General features: G+C 42.9%; 1 protein-coding gene across 2 annotated transcripts in view; it reads left to right on the forward strand.

The window, feature by feature from the left end:
• Positions 1-23,658, forward strand: part of dyrk1b (dual-specificity tyrosine-(Y)-phosphorylation regulated kinase 1B) — a 199,351-nt gene that overhangs the window by 145,450 nt on the left and 30,243 nt on the right. For both annotated transcript variants that reach the window (XM_084335799.1, XM_084335798.1), the window contains exons 3-11: positions 2,575-2,694; positions 3,207-3,395; positions 4,961-5,108; positions 6,088-6,237; positions 9,551-9,687; positions 11,524-11,670; positions 12,976-13,116; positions 18,741-18,861; positions 19,380-19,562. In XM_084335799.1, the coding sequence (XP_084191925.1) occupies positions 2,575-2,694; positions 3,207-3,395; positions 4,961-5,108; positions 6,088-6,237; positions 9,551-9,687; positions 11,524-11,670; positions 12,976-13,116; positions 18,741-18,861; positions 19,380-19,562 (1,336 nt within the window). The remainder of the gene's footprint in view (positions 1-2,574; positions 2,695-3,206; positions 3,396-4,960; positions 5,109-6,087; positions 6,238-9,550; positions 9,688-11,523; positions 11,671-12,975; positions 13,117-18,740; positions 18,862-19,379; positions 19,563-23,658) is intronic.

Consider the following 23,658-nt stretch of genomic DNA (forward strand, 5'->3'; position numbering starts at 1 on the left):
CTACCGCCACCTAGAGGCTCTGGTTTATTCTATAATAAGGTTACTGACTGTTCTCATGTGTCTACCGCCACCTAGAGGCTCTGGTTTATTCTATAATGAGGTTACTGACTGTTCTCATGTGTCTACCGCCACCTAGAGGCTCTGGTTTATTCTATAATGAGGTTACTGACTGTTCTCATGTGTCTACCGCAGAGAATCTGCTGGAGCTCTGCAGGTCCCTGTAGTGAGAACGTATGTTTACCCCAAGCCTGACTTAAGTTTCTACTGAAGTGGAAGAGTCTCAGTTGAACAGGATTTTGCCATAGAAGTATGTCCTATCCTGCACGCATGAGTAGCAGTGTTAGCCGTCTGGCCAGTTTGTTGGCCAGTACTAGCATTAGCAGTGTTAGCTGTCTTGTCAGTTTGTAGGCCTAGTATTAGCAGCTATCGGTGTTATCTGTCTCATCAGTTTGTAGGCCTACTACCATTAGCAGCTATCGGCATTAGCTGTCTCGTCAGTTTGTAGGCCTAGTAACGTTAGCTGTCTCGTCAGTTTGTAGGCCTACTAGTATTAGCAGCTGTCTCGTCAGTTTGCCTCATCAGTAGGCCTACCATTAGTAGCTATCAGCGTTAGCTGTCTCGTCAGTTTGTAGGACTACTAGTATTAGCAGCTGTCTCGTCAGTTTATAGGCCTACTAACATTAGCATTAGCAGTAGGGATGCACCGAAAATTTGGCCACCGAAAATTATCGGCCGAAAATGGTTAAAAAGGCTCTTTCGGCCGAAAGGGTTTTAGCACCGAAAATATATCACAGAATGTCAAAGAACAGGGTTACGTAACGTTCGTAACCTAAAGTGTTGTTGTGATGACGTAATCAAAACGCGCAACGTGTAACGTGAGCAGCTTGGCAGCTCTTCCTGCATTTTGCAGCCTGTGATAACTAACTCCTCTTGGGAGTCACACTGTTTCTATGTACTCCGCGAGCAACGCATCCAATAAATGTGTCTTTAACATGCTTTATATCGTCGCCATTACTATGCCCGTCGCAGTTAAAACCTTTTGAACTAACGTTAGCAGCTATCAGCGTTAGCTGTCTCGCCAGTTTGTAGGCCTACTAGTATTAGCAGCTGTCATCAGTTTGTAGGCGCTGTCTGATATGTCTATTCTGTGTCTGTGTTTAGGTGCTGTCTGATATGACTATTCTATCTGATATGTCTATTCTGTGTCTGTGTTTAGGTGCTGTCTGATATGACCATTCTATCTGATATGTCTATTCTGTGTCTGTGTTTAGGTGCTGTCTGATATGACCATTCTATCTGATATGTCTATTCTGTGTCTGTGTTTAGGTGCTGTCTGATATGACTACGTATTCTATCTAGGGCTGACCTTCGAATTTTTTTTTGGAATTCGAAGCTTCGGGGCAGAGATTCGATTTTAATTCGAAGCTTCGAGATAAAAAAAAATTATAATTATATATATTAAAAAATATATAATAATTTAGACTTATTTTTTTATGTTGTGACTTGTACAGCACTTTGTTCAACTTTGTCAGTGCTGTACATTTTAAACCTTTTTAAATCTTAGACAAACAAAACACTTTGCTTTCATGAAATATTGTAAGCCGTCATTTGAGGCTTTATAAAAGCAGCACAATGAACACAAATCTGTCAGTGCCGAGTCCGACCTCATCTTAAATAACAAACAGCGTTGCTTGTTGTAGTTAACAAAGAGAGGCAGAGTTGATTTTGCTCCAATTTTTTTTTTTCATATTCGAATCCCATGCCCATCGAACGAAGCTTCGAAGTATTGAAGACGGCTCTAATTCTATCCGATATGTCTATTCTGTGTCTGTGTTAGGTGCTGTCTGATATGACTATTCTATCTGATATGTCTATTCTGTGTCTGTGTTTAGGTGCTGTCTGATATGTCTATTCTGTGTCTGTTTAGGTGCTGTCTAATATGTCTAGTTTGTGTTTAGGTGCTGTCTGATATGACTATTCTGTCTGATATGACTATTCCTTCTGATATGACTATTCTATCTGATATGACTATTCTCTGTCTGTTTAGGTGCTGTCTGATATGAACATTCTATCTCTGTTTAGGTGCTGTCTGATATGACCATTCTATCTGATATGACCATTCTATCTCTGTTTAGGTGCTGTCTGATATGACCATTCTATCTGATATGACTATTCTATCTGATATGACTATTCTGTGTCTGTTTGTGTCCTGTTTGGTATGACTATCTGATATGATTATTCTGTGTTTAGGTACTGTCTGATATGACTATTCTATCTGATATGACTATTCTGTGTCTGTTTAGGTGCTGTCTGATATGACCATTCTATCTGATATGTCTATTCTGTGTCTGTGTTTAGGTGCTGTCTGATATGAACATTCTATCTCTGTTTAGGTGCTGTCTGATATGACCATTCTATCTGATATGACTATTATGTGTCTGTGTTTAGGTGCTGTCGGATATGACCATTCTATCTGATATGACTATTCTATCTGATATGACTATTTGGTGTCTGTTTGGGTGCTGTCTGTGTCTGGTATGACTATTCTATCTGATATGACTATTCTGTGTTTAGGTGCTGTCTGATATGACTATTCTTCAGAGGAGAATTCCCCCCAGCTTCAGAGATCCGGCCGGCGCTCCGCTCAGGAAGCTCTCAGTAGACCTCATCAAGACATACAAGCACATCAACGAGGTGCCAGCACACACACACACACACACACACACACACACACACACACACACACACACACACACACACACACACACAGAGCTTTTCTTCATCTACAGATCAAACTGAATAAACCCACCTCTGCCTCAACAAACAACCTGTGTTTCTTTCTCTTCCCCTCTTTATTTTTCTGTCTCTCTCCATCTCTGTCTCTATTTGTCTCTCTCTGTCTTTTTATATCTGTCTCAATATCTGTCTATCATCTGTGTCTCTCTCTCTTCCTCTCTCTATCTCTATCTCTGTCTCTCCCTCTCTCTCCCTCTTTATCTCTCTCTCTGTCTCCCTCTTTCTGTCTATATCTCTCTGTCTTTGTCTCTCCATCGCTCTCTATCATCTGTGTCTCTCTCTCTCTTCCTCTCTCTATCTCTGTCTCTGTCTATCTCTCTCTCTCTTTGTCTTTATGTCTTTCTCTGTCTCTATGTCTCTTTATCTCTCTCTCTGTCTCTATGTCTCTGTGTCTGTCTCTGTGTCTCTAGGTGTACTACACTAAGAAGAAGCGACGGGCTCAGCAGGTTCCTCCTGAAGACAGCAGCACTAAGAAGGAGAGGAAGGTTTACAACGACGGCTTCGACGACGACAACTACGACTATATCGTCAAGAACGGAGAGAAATGGCTGGACCGCTACGAGATCGACTCTCTGATCGGCAAGGGCTCCTTTGGACAGGTAGGGAGATGGAGGGGGTGGGAAGGAGGACAGGTAGGGAGATGGAGGGGGTGGGGAGGAGGACAGGTAGGGAGATGGAGGGGGTGGGGAGGAGGACAGGTAGGGAGATGGAGGGGGTGGGGAGGAGGACAGGTAGGGAGATGGAGGGGGTGGGGAGGAGGACAGGTAGGGAGATGGAGGGGGTGGGGAGGAGGACAGGTAGGGAGATGGTGGGGAGGAGGACAGGTAGGAAGATGGTGGGGAGGAGGACAGGTAGGAAGATGGAGGGGAGGAGGACAGGTAGGAAGATGGTGGGGAGGAGGACAGGTAGGAAGATGGTGGGGAGGAGGACAGATAGGGAGATGGTGGGGAGGAGGACAGATAGGAAGATGGAGGGGGTGGGGAGGAGGACAGGTAGGGAGATGGTGGGGAGGAGGACAGGTAGGAAGATGGAGGGGGTGGGGAGGAGGACAGGTAGGAAGATGGAGGGGGTGGGGAGGAGGACAGGTAGAGAGATGGAGGGGGTGGGGAGGAGGACAGGTAGGGAGATGGAGGGGGTGGGGAGGAGGACAGGTAGGGAGATGGTGGGGAGGAGGACAGGTAGGAAGATGGAGGGGGTGGGGAGGAGGACAGGTAGGAAGATGGAGGGGGTGGGGAGGAGGACAGGTAGAGAGATGGAGGGGGTGGGGAGGAGGACAGGTAGGGAGATGGAGGGGGTGGGGAGGAGGACAGGTAGGGAGATGGTGGGGAGGAGGACAGGTAGGGAGATGGTGGGGAGGAGGACAGGTAGGGAGATGGAGGGGGTGGGGAGGAGGACAGGTAGGGAGATGGAGGGGGTGGGGAGGAGGACAGGTAGGGAGATGGAGGGGAGGAGGACAGGTAGGAAGATGGTGGGGAGGAGGACAGGTAGGGAGATGGAGGGGGTGGGGAGGAGGACAGGTATGGTGATGGAGGGGAGGGGGACAGGTAGGGAGATGGAGGGGAGGAGGACAGGTAGGGAGATGGAGGGGGTGGGGAGGAGGACAGGTAGGGAGATGGAGGGGGTGGGGAGGAGGACAGGTAGGGAGATGGTGGGGAGAAGGACAGGTAGGGAGATGGAGGGGGTGGGGAGGAGGACAGGTAGGGAGATGGAGGGGGTGGGGAGGAGGACAGGTAGGGAGATGGAGGGGGTGGGGAGGAGGACAGGTAGGGAGATGGAGGGGGTGGGGAGGAGGACAGGTAGGGAGATGGAGGGGGTGGGGAGGAGGACAGGTAGGGAGATGGAGGGGAGGAGGACAGGTAGGGAGATGGTGGGGAGGAGGACAGGTAGGGAGATGGTGGGGAGGAGGACAGATAGGGAGATGGGAGGGGAGGAGGACAGGTAGGGAGATGGGAGGGGAGGAGGACAGGTAGGGAGATGGTGGGGAGGAGGACAGGTAGGGAGATGGTGGGGAGGAGGACAGATAGGGAGATGGTGGGGAGGAGGACAGGTAGGGAGATGGTGGGGAGGAGGACAGATAGGGAGATGGGAGGGGGCAATTGACAGCCCTTGACCCCATGAGCAGGAATACAAACATTTTTAAAACTACAAACATGTCTTCCTGTAGGTGGTGAAGGCCTACGACCACCATGAACAAGAATGGGTGGCCATCAAGATCATCAAGAACAAGAAGGCCTTCCTCAACCAGGCTCAGATAGAGCTCCGCCTCCTGGAACTCATGAATAAACATGACACTGAGATGAAGTACTATATAGGTAAATATACACACACTGAGATGAAGTACTATATAGGTAAATATACACACACTGAGATGAAGTACTGTATATGTAAATATACACACACTGAGATGAAGTACTATATAGGTAAATATACACACACTGAGATGAAGTACTGTATATGTAAATATATACACACTGAGATGAAGTACTGTATAGGTAAATATACACACACTGAGATGAAGTACTGTATATGTAAATATACACACACTGAGATGAAGTACTATATATGTAAATATACACACACTGAGATGAAGTATTGTATAGGTAAATATATACACACTGAGATGAAGTACTATATAGGTAAATATACACACACTGAGATGAAGTATTGTATAGGTAAATATACACACACTGAGATGAAGTACTGTATAGGTAAATATACACACTGAGATTAAGTATTATATATGTAAATATACACACACTGAGATGAAGTATTATATAGGTAAATATATACACACACTGAGATGAAGTACTGTATATGTAAATATATACACTGAGATGAAGTACTGTATAGGTAAATATATACACACTGAGATGAAGTACTATATAATATGTAAATATATACACACTGAGATGAAGTACTGTATAGGTAAATATACACACACTGAGATGAAGTACTGTATAGGTAAATATATACACACTCACACTGAGTATTACAGTAAGTATTATATATATATATATATATATATACACTGCAATGAAGTATTTAATTAAATATATATATATACACCAATATGAAGTACTATATAGGTAAATATATATATATATATATACACAGACACACACAGAGATGAAGTACTATATTATAGGTAAACTAAATATATATACACACACCTAAATTAATTATGGTCAGTCTCTTAATGTAACCCTCTCCCCTCTCTCTCTCTCTCTCTCTCTCTCTCTCTCTCTCTCTCTCTCTCTCTCTCTCTCTCTCTCTCTCTCTCTCTCTCTCTAGTCCACTTGAAGCGTCACTTTATGTTTAGGAACCACCTTTGTCTGGTGTTTGAGTTGTTAAGTTATAACCTGTACGACCTTCTGAGAAACACCAACTTCAGAGGCGTCTCCCTGAACCTCACCAGGAAGTTTGCTCAACAGCTGTGTACAGGTAGGTACATGCACACACACATACACACCAGGGCTCTAGCAAAGTAAAAAGCCATATGCAACCTTTTTTGGAGGGAAGTGCAAGTTAATATTTGACTTGGTGGCGCTAGTGCGACTGGGGGGAAATCAATGGTGCCACCTACTGAGATTGTTGGTTGCACCAGTGCCTCTAGTGAAAAACGTGGTCTAGAGTTCTGTACAGCAGCTCTCAGTCAGCTAACTAACTAGCTGTCAGTCAGATAACTAACCAGCTCTCAGTCAGCTAACTAACTAGCTGTCAGTCAGATAACTAACTAGCTCTCAATCAGCTAACTAACCAGCTCTCAGTCAGCTAACTAACCAGCTCTCAGTCAGCTAACTAACCAGCTCTCAGTCAGCTAACTAACCAGCTCTCAATCAGCTAACTAACCAGCTCTCAGTCAGCTAACGAACCAGTTAACTCACTGGCCAATGTCAGAATAACAAAGACGACAACAAGACAATTCACAAAAAGAAGCAACACACTTTATATCCATGAGGAATGGTTCTATCTCTGGTCAGAACAGACCTTTATATGGTTCTATCTCTGGTCAGAACTGACCTTTATATGGTTCTATCTCTGGTCAGAACAGACCTTTATATGGTTCTATCTCTGGTCAGAACAGACCTTTATATGGTTCTATCTCTGGTCAGAACAGACCTTTATATGGTTCTATCTCTGGTCAGAACAGACCTTTATATGGTTCTATCTCTGGTCAGAACGGACCTTTATATGGTTCTATCTCAGGTCAGAACAGACCTTTATATGGTTCTATCTCTGGTCAGAACGGACCTTTATATGGTTCTATCTGGTCAGAACGGACCTTTATATGGTTCTATCTCTGGTCAGAATGGAGCTTTTATGGTCCAAATATGAAGGCAACACCAACATTGCCTCTCCCTGAACGTCAGCAAAACAAAGGAGATGATTGTGGACTTCAGGAGGTCGGGGGTCAAGGACTACAGCCCCCTCAGCATCGACGGGGCACCGGTTGAGAGAGTCAACAGCTTTAAGTACCTCGGAGCCTACATATCCGAGGACTTGACATGGACCACACACATTGACAGTGTTGTGAAGAAGGCACGACAACGCCTCTACTTCCTCAGGCGCCTAAGGAAGTTCCAAGTCAGTCAGAAGATCCTTAAGAACTTCTACTCATGTACAATAGAGAGCATCTTGACCGGCAACATCACCTCCTGGTTTGGGAATAGCACTGCACAAGACCGAAGCAGACTACAAAGAGTGACACGTTCAGCCGAACGCACAATTGGAGGGGGGCTCCCCACCCTCCAGAACATTTACAACAAGCGTTGCAAGGGCAAGGCTAAGAGAATCATTAAAGACTCCAGTCACCCGAACAACTGCCTCTTTGAACTGCTGCGGTCAGGCAAGCGATACCGGAGTCTCAAGGCGAGCACAGAAAGACTCAGAAGAAGCTTCTATCCCCAGGCCATCAGGCTGCTAAACGAACAATGAACACTACACAACAACAACCACCAAACGCACATAGCACACACATCCACACGCACACACTCACTTTAAACAAACACACTGTAGCACCCACTCCACACACTTTATAGCACACACCCACTTTAAACAAACACACTGTAGCACCCACTCCCCACACTTTATATTTATTGATGAAGGATTGCACTACAACTCGTACACCTTACTGTAAATTGTACCTAAATTGTACCTCATCCCATTTCTGCTTTGCACTATATAGTACTGTACATTAGTACACTGCATAGTATTGTATATTATTATATGGTAACTCAGAACATTGTACATATGTCTATACCGAACACTGTGACCTCATTTTCTTCTTCTAAATTATATGCACTATGTTATTTGATACTATCTTGTCTAGCACAGTCTCTGGAGCGTAACAGTAAGAAGCATTTTGTATGAAAGTATTCTGTACTTCTGTATGACAACTATTAAAGAAACTTGAACTTGAAACTTGATGTATTTTCACATTGACTGCTAAAAAACACCCAGAACAATATCCAAATAAATGGCTGTCACTCACTGAGGTGTATTTGTACCAGATTTCACATGGAGGTTCAAAACACCTAAATAGAACTTTACATGTTGACAAAACAATAATTCCCTGGTAAACTATGGAGTTATTCAACAAAACACAAGTTTTCTTCACTGGGCATTTTTTTATGTCAAATATTGTATGCTCACACAAAGGTAATGTATGATGGTGATTTTACACTGCACCAGAAATAAAGGGTAGGTTCCCCTGAATCACAAAATGTACAACACTTGATACTGACTAAAAGAATAAGCTCGGAATTGGCAAAAATATAACACTATGTCCAGGCGAACGTTTGTCTATGTATTGATAATAGTAACAGTAATATGAATAATAACTCACTGGAGGCCAAACCTGAGATAGTCCGGGTTAACTCGCCATGCTCTGGGCGCCAAACCCGAGAAATCTTGGGTTTTAATCCATATTTCTTTTATTAGCGATATCCATTAATTTTTCATCCATCCAGCCTGACGTTATCATTGGGAATGGGTCTGAGCTCGCAAAGGGCAAATACCGCTGCCTATCGTCTCCCGGATGGTATTGCACATCATTGGATTGGATTGGCTGGGACTGTGCATCAAAAAAATAAGTCCGGTCCAGGTTTTACTTCTCGGGCATGCAGTATCATTATAACAGATGGACTGGGGACACTCAGAGCAGTGTGGTTTATGTGTTTTGGATATATAACGTTGGATCAATAAACACGATCAATATTTGGAATGGCGATCAGGAATTGGATTAATCTTTTTGCATGACATCAGATGTGATGTAAGGCCTTTATGTTACGAATCTTGGGGTAATCAGATGTTCCTATCACCGCCATCGGAGTGTGTGTGTGTGTGTGTGTGTGAGGTTCGCACGGACCAAAGTATGGAGAAGCGATTTTTCAGACCCTGCTTCTCTTCGTGCATGAGGACACATATACTATCGATAATCTAGTGTTTATTGAGATGAGACAGAACGCCCTAGAAATATATTGATATTCATCACGGTATAAAATGGAAATGTATGTATGAAAAAATGATCTGTTTCATGCATGTTGACTGGAAGCAACTCATTGACGATCACTGTGTTATTTAGATCTATTGCTATTATATTTGATATGTTTTAATCACTCGCAAATAAGTCCATTCCTCCATTGGATAAAGCATTGGCACCGAAGGGCCATCAGCAGAGGGCGCTGTTGGCCCTGAATTAGTTAATGATGATGATGATAATAATAAAGTTAATAATAATAATATTTCTCTCTAGCCTTGCTGTTCCTAGCGACTCCAGAGCTGTCCATCATCCACTGCGACCTGAAGCCAGAGAACATCCTGCTCTGTAACCCCAAGCGCTCCGCCATCAAGATAGTCGACTTCGGCTCCTCCTGCCAGCTAGGACAAAGAGTGAGCTGCACGCACGCACACGCACACACACATATACGCACATAATAATAATAATATTTCATTTAATTTATATAGCGCTTCTCAATAACCCGAAGTCGCTGACAATAGTCGGGAGCAAGAGTACAAACAAAGAAACAAAAGCAAAGAAACAAAAACAAAGAAACAACAAAGAAACAAAACAAAAGGAACATGAGACCATGGGGGGAACAGGGAAGACAGCATGATAGCACAAAAAAGACTGGAGACAGACGTCAATCAGGGTGGGGGGGGGGGGGGGGGGGGGGGGGTTATGGGTGAGGGGGGTTGAAGGCAAGGGAGAACAGGTGGGTTTTGAGGCGAGCTTTGAAGGTGGAGTGTAGGGGAGTCTCTGATGGACTGGGGGAGGGAGTTCCAGAGTCGGGGTGCAGTACGAGAGAAGGCCCGATCTCCAAAGTTTTTAAGCTTGGATGTCGGGACAGTGAGGGAGGCAGTGGAGGAGGACCGGAGGGAACGGGTGGGGCGGTAGGGAAGAAGGAGATCAGTCAGGTAGGGGGGGGCCAGGCTGTGGAGGGCTTTGAAGGTGAGGAGTAGTGTTTTAAAGTTTATGCTGTGTTTGATCGGGAGCCAGTGGAGGGAGTGGAGGACAGGAGTGATGTGGCGGGCGGCTGAATTTTGGACCATTTGCAGTTTATGGAGGGAGCGGGAGGTGATACCAGTGAGGAGGGAGTTGCAGTAGTCCAGGCGGGAGGAGATGAAGGCGTGAATGAGGGATTCAGCAGCAGGGGGGCAGAGGCAGTGACGGATTTTTGCAATGTTGCGGAGGTGAAAGTAGGATATTTTTACGATGGATCGGACGTGGGGGTCAAATGAGAGGGTGGGGTCAAGGAGGACACCAAGGTTTCGGACTAGGGGGGAGGGGGTGATGGTGGAGTCGTTGATGGTGAGTGTGATGGGTCCGGATCTGGTGAGGGTGGTTTTGGTGCCAATGATGAGAAGTTCAGTCTTGTCACTGTTCAGTTTGAGGAAGTTGTGAGTCATCCAAGTTTGGAGTTCGGTGATGCAGGATTCGATGTGACTGAGGGGTGGGCTGTGGGGGGATTGTGTACTGATGTAGATTTGGGTGTCGTCAGCGTAGCAGTGGAAGTTGAGGTGGTGTACATGTACATGTACACACACACAGATACACACAGATACATGTACACACACACACACACATACAGACACGCACACATATACATATATACTGTATATATACACACACATACAGACACACACATATATACAGTATATACACACAGACGTATATACACACACACACACACACATAGATAGATCATATAGAATCAGAAACGTCTTTATTGCCAAGTAAGCTTGCACATACAAGGAATTTGTCTTTTGGTGCATCAACATTAACACTTTCAGCGCCATTAAACTGTAGAATAAAGTAGAATAAAATCAAATATATACACACAGACACATATATATATATACACATATATATACACACACACATACATATATTTACACACAAATACACATACACATATATACACACATATATACACACACATACACACAAATGCATATGCATACACATACAAACACAATGACATTATGTATAAAGCTTCACTTAAGTAGTGCAGTAGTTTGATTTTGTTTGTGTGTGTATGTGGATGTGACTGTCAGTCCACAGTGCCCCCATGTGGTCAAAATCTGTAACTACAGCCTGTGGACTGAAGGCAGGTTGTTGAATGAATTGACTTGTTGCATTCGATCAGATCCAGAACAATCTGCTGATAACATCACCTCGCTTCTCTCCTTCTCTTTCTTTCTCTTCCTCTTTGTGTCTCTCTCTAGATCTACCAGTATATACAGAGCAGGTTTTATCGTAGTCCTGAGGTCTTGTTAGGGATGCCGTATGACCTGGCCATCGACATGTGGTCTCTGGGTTGTATACTGGTGGAGATGCACACTGGAGAACCCCTGTTCAGTGGATCCAATGAGGTAGAGACACACACACACACACACACACACACACACACACACACACACACACACACACACACACACACACACTAGAGTTGGGCAATGTGCTCCATATTCAGATCGTCCTATCATCGCCCTTTGAGATTGCCAAATCACCCACATTTCTCCTCTCTCTCTCTCACACTGGCACAATGACACTGGCCTAACTGGAACTCTGCACTTTACACTTTATATATATATATTTATTTATATATACTTATTTAAATGATTAACACATTGTCCGCCATGCATTGTACCCATCCTTGGGCCCAGTCTGCCAGTGCTGTAACCCTATGGAGATGTTTACCTTCTTTGCACGGCTATAACTTTTTAAATATTATAGCTATATATCGACATTACTATGGCCCATTCAACATCGGGTATCTATCGTTCCGGATGTGGGAACGTTATATTTTTTCATTCATACATTGTCGTGTTAATACCGTCGTGAATATAAGTATGTTTTTAAGGTTTTCTGCAGTAATTCCTAAAACGCAAGTTATAGGCCCAGACGCATAATGATAGATTATCGATTGGTGTTTCTTTCCTATGCACGCTATATAAAAAAATTCAAATGTATATGATCGGTATACATTATGCTTCATCATGCGTGAAGGAAAGGGGGGGGGGGGGGGGTCGTTTATAATTCCTTGATCGTCAGTAGCGTCTTTTTTTTACTATGGGTTGATACGTTGATCAGATGGATTGCGGTGAAATGAATAAACTATCGGGCTGAAAATAACGTTAGATTCCTCTTACCGTTCGCCGATGAGACTGGAGGGAAAATATTCAGGGTCCAGCTGCATCAGCGGAGGGAGACTGGATGAATTATGAATGCCATGGCGAAAAAATGAAATATTGATCCCAAAAACTAGTTAACTAGTTTCTGGTGCACAACGCATGGCGGGTAATAACGAGTATACTCGTTTTTGGCGCACAATGTGTTAATCTTCCACTGCACTGTTTTTGTCCGGTGTCTGTTGTTATTGTGAAAAAAATGCATACACTGTAATGCCGCAACAATTACCTATGTGTTTACACAATTGGCTAAATAAAGGAATCTGAATCTGAGCATGTTAGAGTGAGAATGGCTATTATTGGCTATTAATCACAAGCGGCACATATGAGTATCTATTGTTCAAATCATAAAAAATGCAAGTTAAAACATAATACGTAATTTAAAAATGTGATACACAATTTAAAAACATGTGATACGCAATTCATAAACATGTGATACACAATCTATCTGTGTGTGTGTGTGTGTGTGTGTGTGTGTGTGTCTAGGTGGACCAGATGAATAAGATCGTGGAGGTTTTGGGCGTCCCTCCCAGTCACATGCTGGATGCTGCTCCTAAAGCCAGGAAGTACTTTGACAAGCTGTCAGACGGTCTGTGGACGGTGAAAAAGAACAAGGACATTAAGAAGGTACTCTATCCCTCGCCTGCCGTGAGTATTACTACTAGATACACCCCATTATTACTACTAGATATACATCATCATTACCACAAAACATCTCATTATTACTACTAAATTTACATCATTACTACTAAACATTGGATTATTACTACTAGATATACATCATTACTACTAAACATTGGATTATTACTACTAGCTAATACTGTAGATATACATCATTACTAGGCATCAATACCTTGCTGACATTATGACGGTATGACTTTCATTTTCATCAGCTGAGCGGAGCTAACAATATACTTGTTATCACCATACATAACGCTTATATTGAAACACGTTGACATTAGGGCCGTTCTTTCAACCTAAAAGTGCACTTTCTTCAACCTCAAAACTAAATTCCTTAGCAACCCATGTTACCAAGTAAAGAAATCACAGAACAATAGCCACGTTAGTTAGCCAGCGCCAGCCAGGTACCAACGCTAGCTCACAGAACGATAGCCAGCACCAGCCAGGTACCAACGCTAGCTCACAGAACGATAGCCAGTTAGCCAGCACCAGCCAGGTACCAACGCTAGCTCACAGAACGATAGCCAGTTAGCCAGCACCAGCCAGGTACCAACGCTAGCTCACAGAACGATAGCCAGTTAGCCAGCACCAGCCAGGTACCAACGCTAGCTCACAGAACGATAGCCAGTTAGCCAGCACCAGCCAGGTACCAACGCTAGCTCACAGAACGATAGCCAGTTAGCCAGCACCAGCCAGGTACCAACGCTAGCTCACAGAACGATAGCCAGTTAGCCAGCACCAGCCAGGTACCAACGCTAGCTCACAGAACGATAGCCAGTTAGCCAGCACCAGCCAGGTACCAACGTTAGCTCACAGAACGATAGCCAGTTAGCCAGCACCAGCCTAGTACTAACGTTAGCTCACAGAACGATAGCCAGTTAGCCAGCACCAGCCAGGTACCAACGCTAGCTCACAGAACGATAGCCAGTTAGCCAGCACCAGCCAGGTACCAACGCTAGCTCACAGAACGATAGCCACGTAACCCTCTGCTGGCGCATGCTGTGCACTACAATCAACTCCGTGTCAGTGTAATAGCAGTCTGTGACGTCACGGTATTGAGAATCATACCGGCGGGATTTTGAAATATCCTGGTATACCGTAATACCGTCATACCGCCCAAGCCTAATCATTACCACTAGACATCTCATTATTACTACTAGATATACATCATTACTACTAGATAGATATACACCATTACTACTAGATATACACCATTACTACTAAACATCTCATTATTACTACTAGATATACATCATTACCACTAAACATCTCACTAAACATCTCACTTACTACTAGATATATACTAAACATCTCATTATTACTACTAGATATATATATACTAAAGATCTCATTATTACTACTAGATATATACATCATTACTACTAAACATCTCATTACTACTAGATAATATACATCATTACTACTAAACATCTCATTATTACTACTAGATATACATCATTCATTACTACTAAACATCTCATTATTACTACTAGATATACATCATTACCACTAAACATCTCATTATTACTAGTACTGAATATACACCATTACCACTAAACATCTCATTATTACTAGTACTGAATATACACCATTACTACTAAACATCTCATCATTACTACTAGATATACATCATTACTACTAAACATCTATATAGTACTACTAAATATTAGTGGTGGGACTCGATTAAAACATGTAATCGAATAAATTAGAGACTTTATAGTTAATTAATCCAAATTAATCTCATTTTAAACACATCAATATTTGATGCGAAAAGCAACATCTTTCAATTCAAATGTTGTAACTGAGGGGTACAATTCCCTGACTGTATTGATAAGTATGGTATTATTAAACCACTACCGCTTGTACTTTAACTTCTGGCCATCCAGTACATGATATAGATATGATGAACACTTTCCCACCTGATGAAACGAAGTCCACACAAATGTATAAATCGAATATTTTATATAGCAAAGGGTATATACAACGTTCACTTAATGACATTTATGATTTGAAATGCACTTGTAAGGCAAATGAGTATTCGTAGGTAAATCAACATTGAATGTCCAATCTCTGGTTACGCAGGGAGCAAGTATACAACCTGGTTCTTTAGGGAACTATAACGATGGTACTTAAATGATTATAGCTGGATACACTAAAGGTGGGTCCCGCTGGTTGTAAGACAGTAGGGGGGGGGGGTTAGAAGAGCCGCTGGCGGTATCCCATCTGGCCGACGATTTCTTGGGAGAATTCAGAGTGCTGAACACGGTGCCCACAGAACCTCGGTCCACAGATGAATACAGCTGGACCCTCTGGTGGACGGTAGCTGCCGGTCCACAACGAAGAGACGTGAGGCGACCTCACTCGGGGTAGAGCGCCGTCTCACCTGGACTCCTCTCGGGGGGTAGTTCCAACACTCAGCAGTGTTGGCCGTTATCCATGGCATAATCAAAGCACCCAAAGCATGTAGATAATCCAAGCCGTGGAAGGCTCGCCGTCGTCCGGGTAAAGTAATCCAATGTACAGGTCCACTCGTTCTGGCCCGGAGCTCCTCGGATGCAAGCACCACACGTGGTCTGCCCAGCCTGGTTAAGACTCCAGATAACGTCAGGAACGATGGGGGTACTGCTCACTTTATAACTCTAACCGAACGATGCACCATACATAATAGACTATTATTAACTTAATAGAAATACGTCCCACTCGACGGTATAGTGCCAAACTATGACAATTCAACTATTAATCCACACGATGTCTCAATGCCTATTCTGAGGCCAAGTAGGCCTTACTGCACCACACGTGCGTCGTGGGTGAGGCTTCGCGTCTGTTACTAGGTTGGAGGGTAAAGGACTAATGGACTAAAAGAAAGTTCTACTTTACTTGCGCCATATATATATGCGCTGTGAACTAATAGTACCATTCGTATTTCGCCAGACGTATTCCTACGCGGAACCGGGCTTGCCACGACATGTTCGTCGGTACGATTGAACTTGAACCAAGGGGCATGGCTGCTGGCGCCAGGTTCTCGTCCAATGGTAGAATGAAACTATTATGGGCTGTTAGTAGACTAAAGGGATATTCAGTGCATATTGTACAAGGAATATACAGGGGATATCAAACGATATACAAATACTATTAAATATATATCCATAAATAAATATATATATTCGGTTTAATCTGATCCTTCACAACAAATGTATTTTGGTATACGAGTGAATCAATGAATATACATTATACGTAAGTTTAAGCAGCAAAATCAAGGACCTTTTGTAAACTCAAGCACTTTTGAGGTAAAAGTAAGACAGTACTTTCAAGTACATTCCAGAACAGTTGACCATTGGAAAAAAAAAACTTCTTGATTGATCTCAATTTCTCTTATTTTTTCAATATTCTAATCTGTATGAACAAGCCAGACTAAGAATGGTTCAAGTTTGTTTATTATTTGTCACAACAAAATACAGAATACTTTATGATGAAATGCTTGTTTCTGTGTGAGCTCCTGAGAGTGTGCTTCATACAGTAAAAAAAGTAAGTAATTAAGAAGTAAGTAAAGGAATGTTCAATCAATATACATAATATACAATACAGAGTAAAATGAGTAACAGTGAGGTACAATGCAGAAATGCGGTACAAAACTTAGGGTAAGGTGAAAATGTGGTATGAATGTAGTGCAAATCTCTTTAATAATGGATAAATATAAAGTGTGTTTAAAGTGAGTGATAAGGTGAGTGTTTGTTTAAACTTTAAAGTGAATGTGTACATGTGGATGTGTGTGCAGTGAGTGTAGATGATGGGTTGTTACATAGTGTCATTGTCATTGAGCATCCTGATGGCCTGGGGATAGAAGCTCCTTCTGAGTCTGTACTGGCCATGAGACTCCGGTAGCGCTTGCCTGACCACAGCAGTTCAAAGAGGCAGTTGTTTGGGTGACTAGAGTCTTTGATTATTCTCTTAGCCTTAGCCCTGCAATGCTTGTTATAAATGTCCTGGAGCGTTGGAAGCCCACCTCCAATTGTGTGTTCGGCTGAACGGGCCACTCTCTGTAGTCTGCTGCGGTCTTGTGCAGTGCTATTCCCAAACCAGTAGTGATGTTTGGTCTGCTCTGTAGAGCACCAGAGCACTGTTGGCCCCCTTTTCATCCTCTGAATCAGAGTCTGAAGCAAACAGCAGGAGGCTTGTACTAGGGCTAACGTTAGCCTGTTAGCTCTATCATCCACGGTAGCTGCTACATGCTTAGCATTGAGGTAATACCGTAGGCTTGAAATGCTCCGGTGATATGAAAAGTATTTGCAAACACAAATCAAATTAAATCAAATCAAATGTATTTGTAAGGCCCGACAACACACGTTAATGTCCCCATGGGCTGGACACGTCTTCTTTACAAAAACAAAACAAAAACACCATAAAGTACAAACATTTTAAAATAAATTAAATAAATTAAGGCAACACTCCCAGACATACCCCACATGAAGGTAAGGAAAAACTCACTAAAACCTAGCAATAGGAAAAAATGCACCACAGGCAATGTGGAGGAGAGAACCCTTAGAAGGGCCGTTCAAGGGAACACAGATAAGTGCATGCAATAGCAACTGAACTTTTTAAAAGATTGAAAAATAGAGCTGATGGCGGATCTATTTGAGGCATGGGGGTGGCGCAGAGAGGGTCGCATCCTCCCGGTCATCACCACGAGACAGCCACTCACAGGGAGACAGGAAGACGGGACAGGCGTTAGACAGTTCGCGTGATTGTGATGGGCGGACATAGCAATAGATACATGTGGTAAGCATTATGTGAATAGAATAGATATATGTAGTAAGCATATTATGTGAATAGAATAGAAGTAGTTAACCCAGCAATGAACTCAACGTCTAAACCACGTTGACAGACCACGGACAGAAGACTTTAAGAAGCTGATCTATGGCCTCGGTGGTGTACGTAGAACAGTCACTGCAATCTTGGCCAAGACCACGAGACATCCACCACCTTGGTCAACACTACGAGACACAACCGTTCTCATATCAACACTTCCATCTGTTTTTTGTTATATCTAAATCTCCCATTCAACGGGCAACGCAGCCTCAACTTTTCAACTTTAGCCAATGCACGCTGTGCACCTGTATAAATGGTATGCCTGGAACTTGTCCACTGAGAAACGTTCCGCGGTGTCTGGAGTGCAAAGCGATCAAATTTGTTTTTGCTCAAATGTAGGCAGGGCTTATATTACATAACATTTCATATTTCCTGAAAGCTTTGTGCTATTGCAACCACTTGGTGGACATGTGTAAATATGACCATGAGTGACCATGACAAATCTGGTGCCATGTTCTCATCAACGCTGCAAGCAGCAATACTGTGGTTCTCGACAACGCTGCAAGCAGTATTTCCGAACGGCCACATGTTGAACAGGCACTGCACTAGTGATGATGTGATGACAGGAAGTGGACGGAGGATTTGTTTCATCTCAGCTGCTGATGGGAGCTGAGTCATCCTGTTCAACCAGTGCCAGCTTATACTGGCCATTCCACTAACCCTGTGTGTGTGTGTACGTGTGTGTGTTCGTGTGTGTGTTGCAGGAGTATAAGCCCCCTGCCACGCGGCGTCTCCATGAGATCCTGGGGGTGGAGACGGGAGGACCTGGAGGGAGGCGGGCAGGAGAGCCAGGACACGCTCCCTGTGACTACCTGAAGTTTAAAGGTATTTTTACTGTTAGGGGCTACTGTAGTAGTACTACCAGTAGTAGCAGTGGTAGTAGTAGTAGTAGTAGTAGTAGCAGTAGCAGTAGTAGTAGTAGTAGTAGTAGCCATAGCAGTAGTAGTAGCAGTAGTAGTAGCAGTAGTAGCCATAGCAGTAGTAGTAGTAGCAGTAGTAGTAGTAGTAGTAGTAGTAGTAGTAGTAGTAGTAGTAGCAGTAGTAGCAGTAGTAGTAGTAGTAGTAGTAGTAGCAGTAGTAGTAGTAGCAGTAGTAGTAGTAGTAGTAGCAGTAGCAGCAGTAGTAGTAGTAGTAGTAGTAGTAGTAGCAGTAGTAGTAGTAGTAGTAGTAGTAGTAGTAGTAGTAGTAGTAGCAGTAGTAGTAGCAATAGCAGCAGTAGTAGTAGTAGCAGTAGTAGTAGTAGTAGTATTAGCAGTAGTAGCAGTAGTAGTAGTATTAGCAGTAGTAGCAGTAGTCAGTAATAGCAACAGTAGTAATACTAATAATTAATGGTCTCCCTGCAGATTTGATCCTCCGCATGCTGGACTATGACCCTAAGAGCCGCATCACGCCCTTCTACGCTCTGCAGCACAACTTCTTCAAGAAGACAACAGACGAAGGAACCAACACAAGTTCCTCTACCTCCACCTCGCCTGCTATGGACCACTCTCACTCCACCTCCACCACCAGCTCCGTCTCCAGCTCTGGTACACACACACACACACACACACACACACACACACACACACACACACACACACACACACACACACACACACACACACACACACCCTAACCTTCACCACACACACACACTAACCAACCAACCCTAACCTTCACCACAAATTGTCACAAACAAACACACACGCACACACACACAAACACGCACACACACACACACACACACACACACACACACACACACACACACACACACACACACACACACACTAACCAACCAACCAACCCTAACCTTCACCACAAGGTGTCACACACCACACACCAACCCTAACCTTCACCACAAGGTGTCACACACCACACACACACACTAACCAACCCATGACTGACCCATGACTGATCCATGACCGACCCATGACTGATCTATGTTACGGTTCCCACTGTGATGTGGAATTTCTTGAACTCATTGGAACTTTGGGTCTCATTCACCAACGGACTTAAGACAAAAGTTAAGAGCAAATTTCATCATAGCTCCACTCGGGCCGATCTTGGCATTCACAAACCGTTCCTTCTCGGGGATTCGCTCGTAGCTAAGAGCAGGATTTACAAGCCGAACTTAAAGGGGAACTATCTTATAAATGGCCTTTTTGAGTGTTTAGCATTGTTTCCTAGCTATGTGAACTTATATTAATATGATCTATGTCTCAAAATTCTCATATTGGCGCATTCTTCCAATTCTCCTCTCACAATATTCACCCTCACTGAACTGAGTCATTTGAAAATGTGCCCTATATGTGATGTCATAAAGACACCGCTGCATGTTAATGTTCAGGCGAACACGACGCTGCGCAGTGGTTTAGGAGCCCAGGCTCAAAACAGCTCGAGATCTTGAGGTAGAAAAATGCTGTTTTTGAGGACTTGATTAGAAATACAAAACAATGAATAAAAAAATATATATATATTACAGAGGTGTTCCATAGACTCACAGGAATTGTGTAAAAGTGCCCAAATAGTGAAAGAAATAGTAAAATAGTTCCCCTTTAAGTCAAACAGACTGGTGTGCGCCGTGTTCTTATAAGGGCTTTGTTTGGGAGGAATCATGGTGATTGCGTTCACGTCGATTCTACAGACATCCTCGGAATTAAATAATAATAATAATAATAAATATGACAATATTTGTATGATAAAGAATTACGTTTTACATGTACAGTCATGCCTCAACAACGCATTGCGATGTCCGAAAATAAATAAAAGCACTACACCAACACTGAAAATGACAGTGAATAAATAAATCAATAAATTTATTGCGGATATAGCTGTAGTGGAATAGAATGGACACATTTACATTCTGCTCTCAGCACACCCCATTCCTTTCATAGGCTATATATTTGCCATGTTCTCGGTTGTTATTATTTATTGTAAACGAAGCACTCCGAGAAGAAGAAAAGATGCGCTGGCCGCGCATCTTGCGGTCAGTAGGCCGGCTTTTCCTGACTGTTTTCGCGATAATTCATGATCTTTGTGGAGCTATTTGTATATTCTATATTATAGCTATGGGGAAAATGGTATGGCTCATTTGACAGAAACTATTTGCAGTACAGCATGTAAAAAGGCATTTGTTTCTACACACTGTAGTTTGTAGTTTATTACACGCTGAACTTCGCCCATTTCCGAAATAATCCAGTCTTTTTCCATAGATCGCGAGATAGGACGCTTTATGTGCAATACGGCTGAATCGTTCTGGTTGGTTCCCTGAACCCCCAAATACTCTCAAATCAAAGGTATATAACATGTACATATGTACCTTCACAAAATCATCAATGGGGGGGGGGGGGGGGGGGGGGTACAGCAACGTACTGCAATCGTTACATAAACATGTTCCATGTTTGGTAAAATAGACATAGGGGGTTCTTACCTTAGCCAGAAGGTAATCCAAAAGAAATAATTCCAATGATCTCATCGGCGATCGCGATTACAAGTTTATAGGTAATTACACGTTGTTTACTGGACACTAGGTTTTGAGGCGAGCGGATCTGTTTTTGCGATTGCTTTGGGAGAGCTCCTCCCCCACAGAGCCAGTCTCGAGGCCTCGATGCATTCAATGACAATAATGCTGCCTTCCTATCAGAGTTCAAATGGTAGACGATACTGCCATCTGGTGATATTCGATTGACATTGCAGTTCAAGCGTATGTGGCTGTGCCAAAGTGATTCCGATCGCTTCGTGCGAGTCTGTAGCGCAGGGATCAAAGGAAAAATATCTAATAACTAGAGGTGGGCATAGATACATTTTTTTAATCTAGATTAATCTATCTGCAATCCTGGATTTAATCTAGATTAATCTAGATTAAAATGGCTAAAAAATAAAAATAAAAAACCCTGCCGAAGGCATTCAAAATATGTGTGTTCCTTATGTTTCTCAGGCCAGGTGGCCCATTACACCATGAGCCCATCTCCCGTTTCCAAAATGCATTACAGACTGTTTGAAAAAGCTGTTTTGCTATGATAATTGGTAATGAAATATCAAAATAATGTTCAATAAGATGTACTTGTGTTTAATAAGTTGTTTTATTCAGAAGTTAACACAAATAAATAATATTACCAGTACAGTACAGTATCTAGCACACTCTCAGGAGCAAAACAGAAAGAATCATTTCAAACTTGAACTATGTGACATGGCTTGAATCAACTGCTCCAGTGGAGTTGCTCAGTGGCCAATGGTGTCAACTGTGGTTGTACTGGGCAGCTCCCAGGTGTGAATGGAACTGTGTGAATGTGAAGCAGGGCGTTCCTGAAAAAGAGCATCTGTGCTCAGCGAACCTACCCTGGGTAAATAAAGTTTTTTTTTTTTTTTTTTTTTTTTTTTAAGATTAATGCGTTAATTATATTATCGCGCGATACTAGTATAGCGTTAACGCAGTTAACGGCCCAGCTCTACTAATAACATATATATACGTGATTGGCGTTCAACGCATGGTGAGCAAACACGTATATATACGTGGTTGGCGGAGATTCAGTTAAAGAAGCTTTGTGGTCCGGGCTTGAACTTACCATAAATGTGTCTCCATAAATCCATTTAGACGACAACAACTATTAGCGTTAGTTATTTCCTGGTTAACGTGATCCGGACGTGACGTCACACGAATGCCACACGCTCAGCCAATAGACAATTTGTTTTATTAGTGTGAACGTATACATTTTATCCAGGATATTTGGATAGTATTGTAATATTGTGATATCCAATGGATATATATAGCTGTTTCTTTTTTATACATTTGATTGCTACATTCATTTTCATTTTCATTTAATTCATTGTGTTCATAATTGTTGTCATCACGTCAGTCCCCACTGGAGAGATCCGCTAACAGCCTGGAGAGGTTTGCTAACAGCCAGGAGAGGACCGCGGTGGTGATGGAAGCACTTGCGGCCACCCTGGCCCAAATAAAATGCACAATTACTCAGTAGTATTTATTATAATTTTGTCCACAGTTTAATCACCTGTGCATTGTATTTACTATTGCACTTTACTGTTACATTTGTACTCTGGTTAGATGCCAAACTTATTTTCGTTGTATTGTACTTGTGCTGTATGATGCCGATACATTTGAATCTTATCGAATTGTGATCAGTCGCAAATCGCTTCCGCACTACCTGTTGAATAGGGTGAGCATAGCAGAGATGCAATGTTGAACCTCTCGCTTTAGTTTTGCACATGGCCCTCGCTTTAGATTGAAGGAGCTGGTGGGGCGTGTCTGTATGCAAATTCAGGTGTACAAGAACACGCTTCCAGTTTATGAATGAGTGACGTACTTCATTCAAGAAGTTCGCAGCTGCGATCGTTTTGGCAACTTAAGAGAACCTCTCCATGCGTTGATGAATCCGGGGGTAACTGTTGTAGGTTTTCTCTTTCAACAAGGTTATTCAAGAGTAAACTTACAATAATGTTGGTGAATGAGGTCCATTGTTATTACCGGTGACACCGAACATTTAACAAAATTATGCTCAATATCTGTAGAGCTCTTACTTTGATCTATAACGTTATGCGGTTACATTGATTACTATTTCTGGCCCATCTGTCTGTTTTTAATTCATTTTCTATGAGTATTTGTTGGACAGACGGAGTTGA

This window comes from Notolepis coatsorum (assembly GCF_963971535.1).
Source record: "Notolepis coatsorum genome assembly, chromosome: 19".
NCBI classification, from domain to species: domain Eukaryota; kingdom Metazoa; phylum Chordata; class Actinopteri; order Aulopiformes; family Paralepididae; genus Notolepis; species Notolepis coatsorum.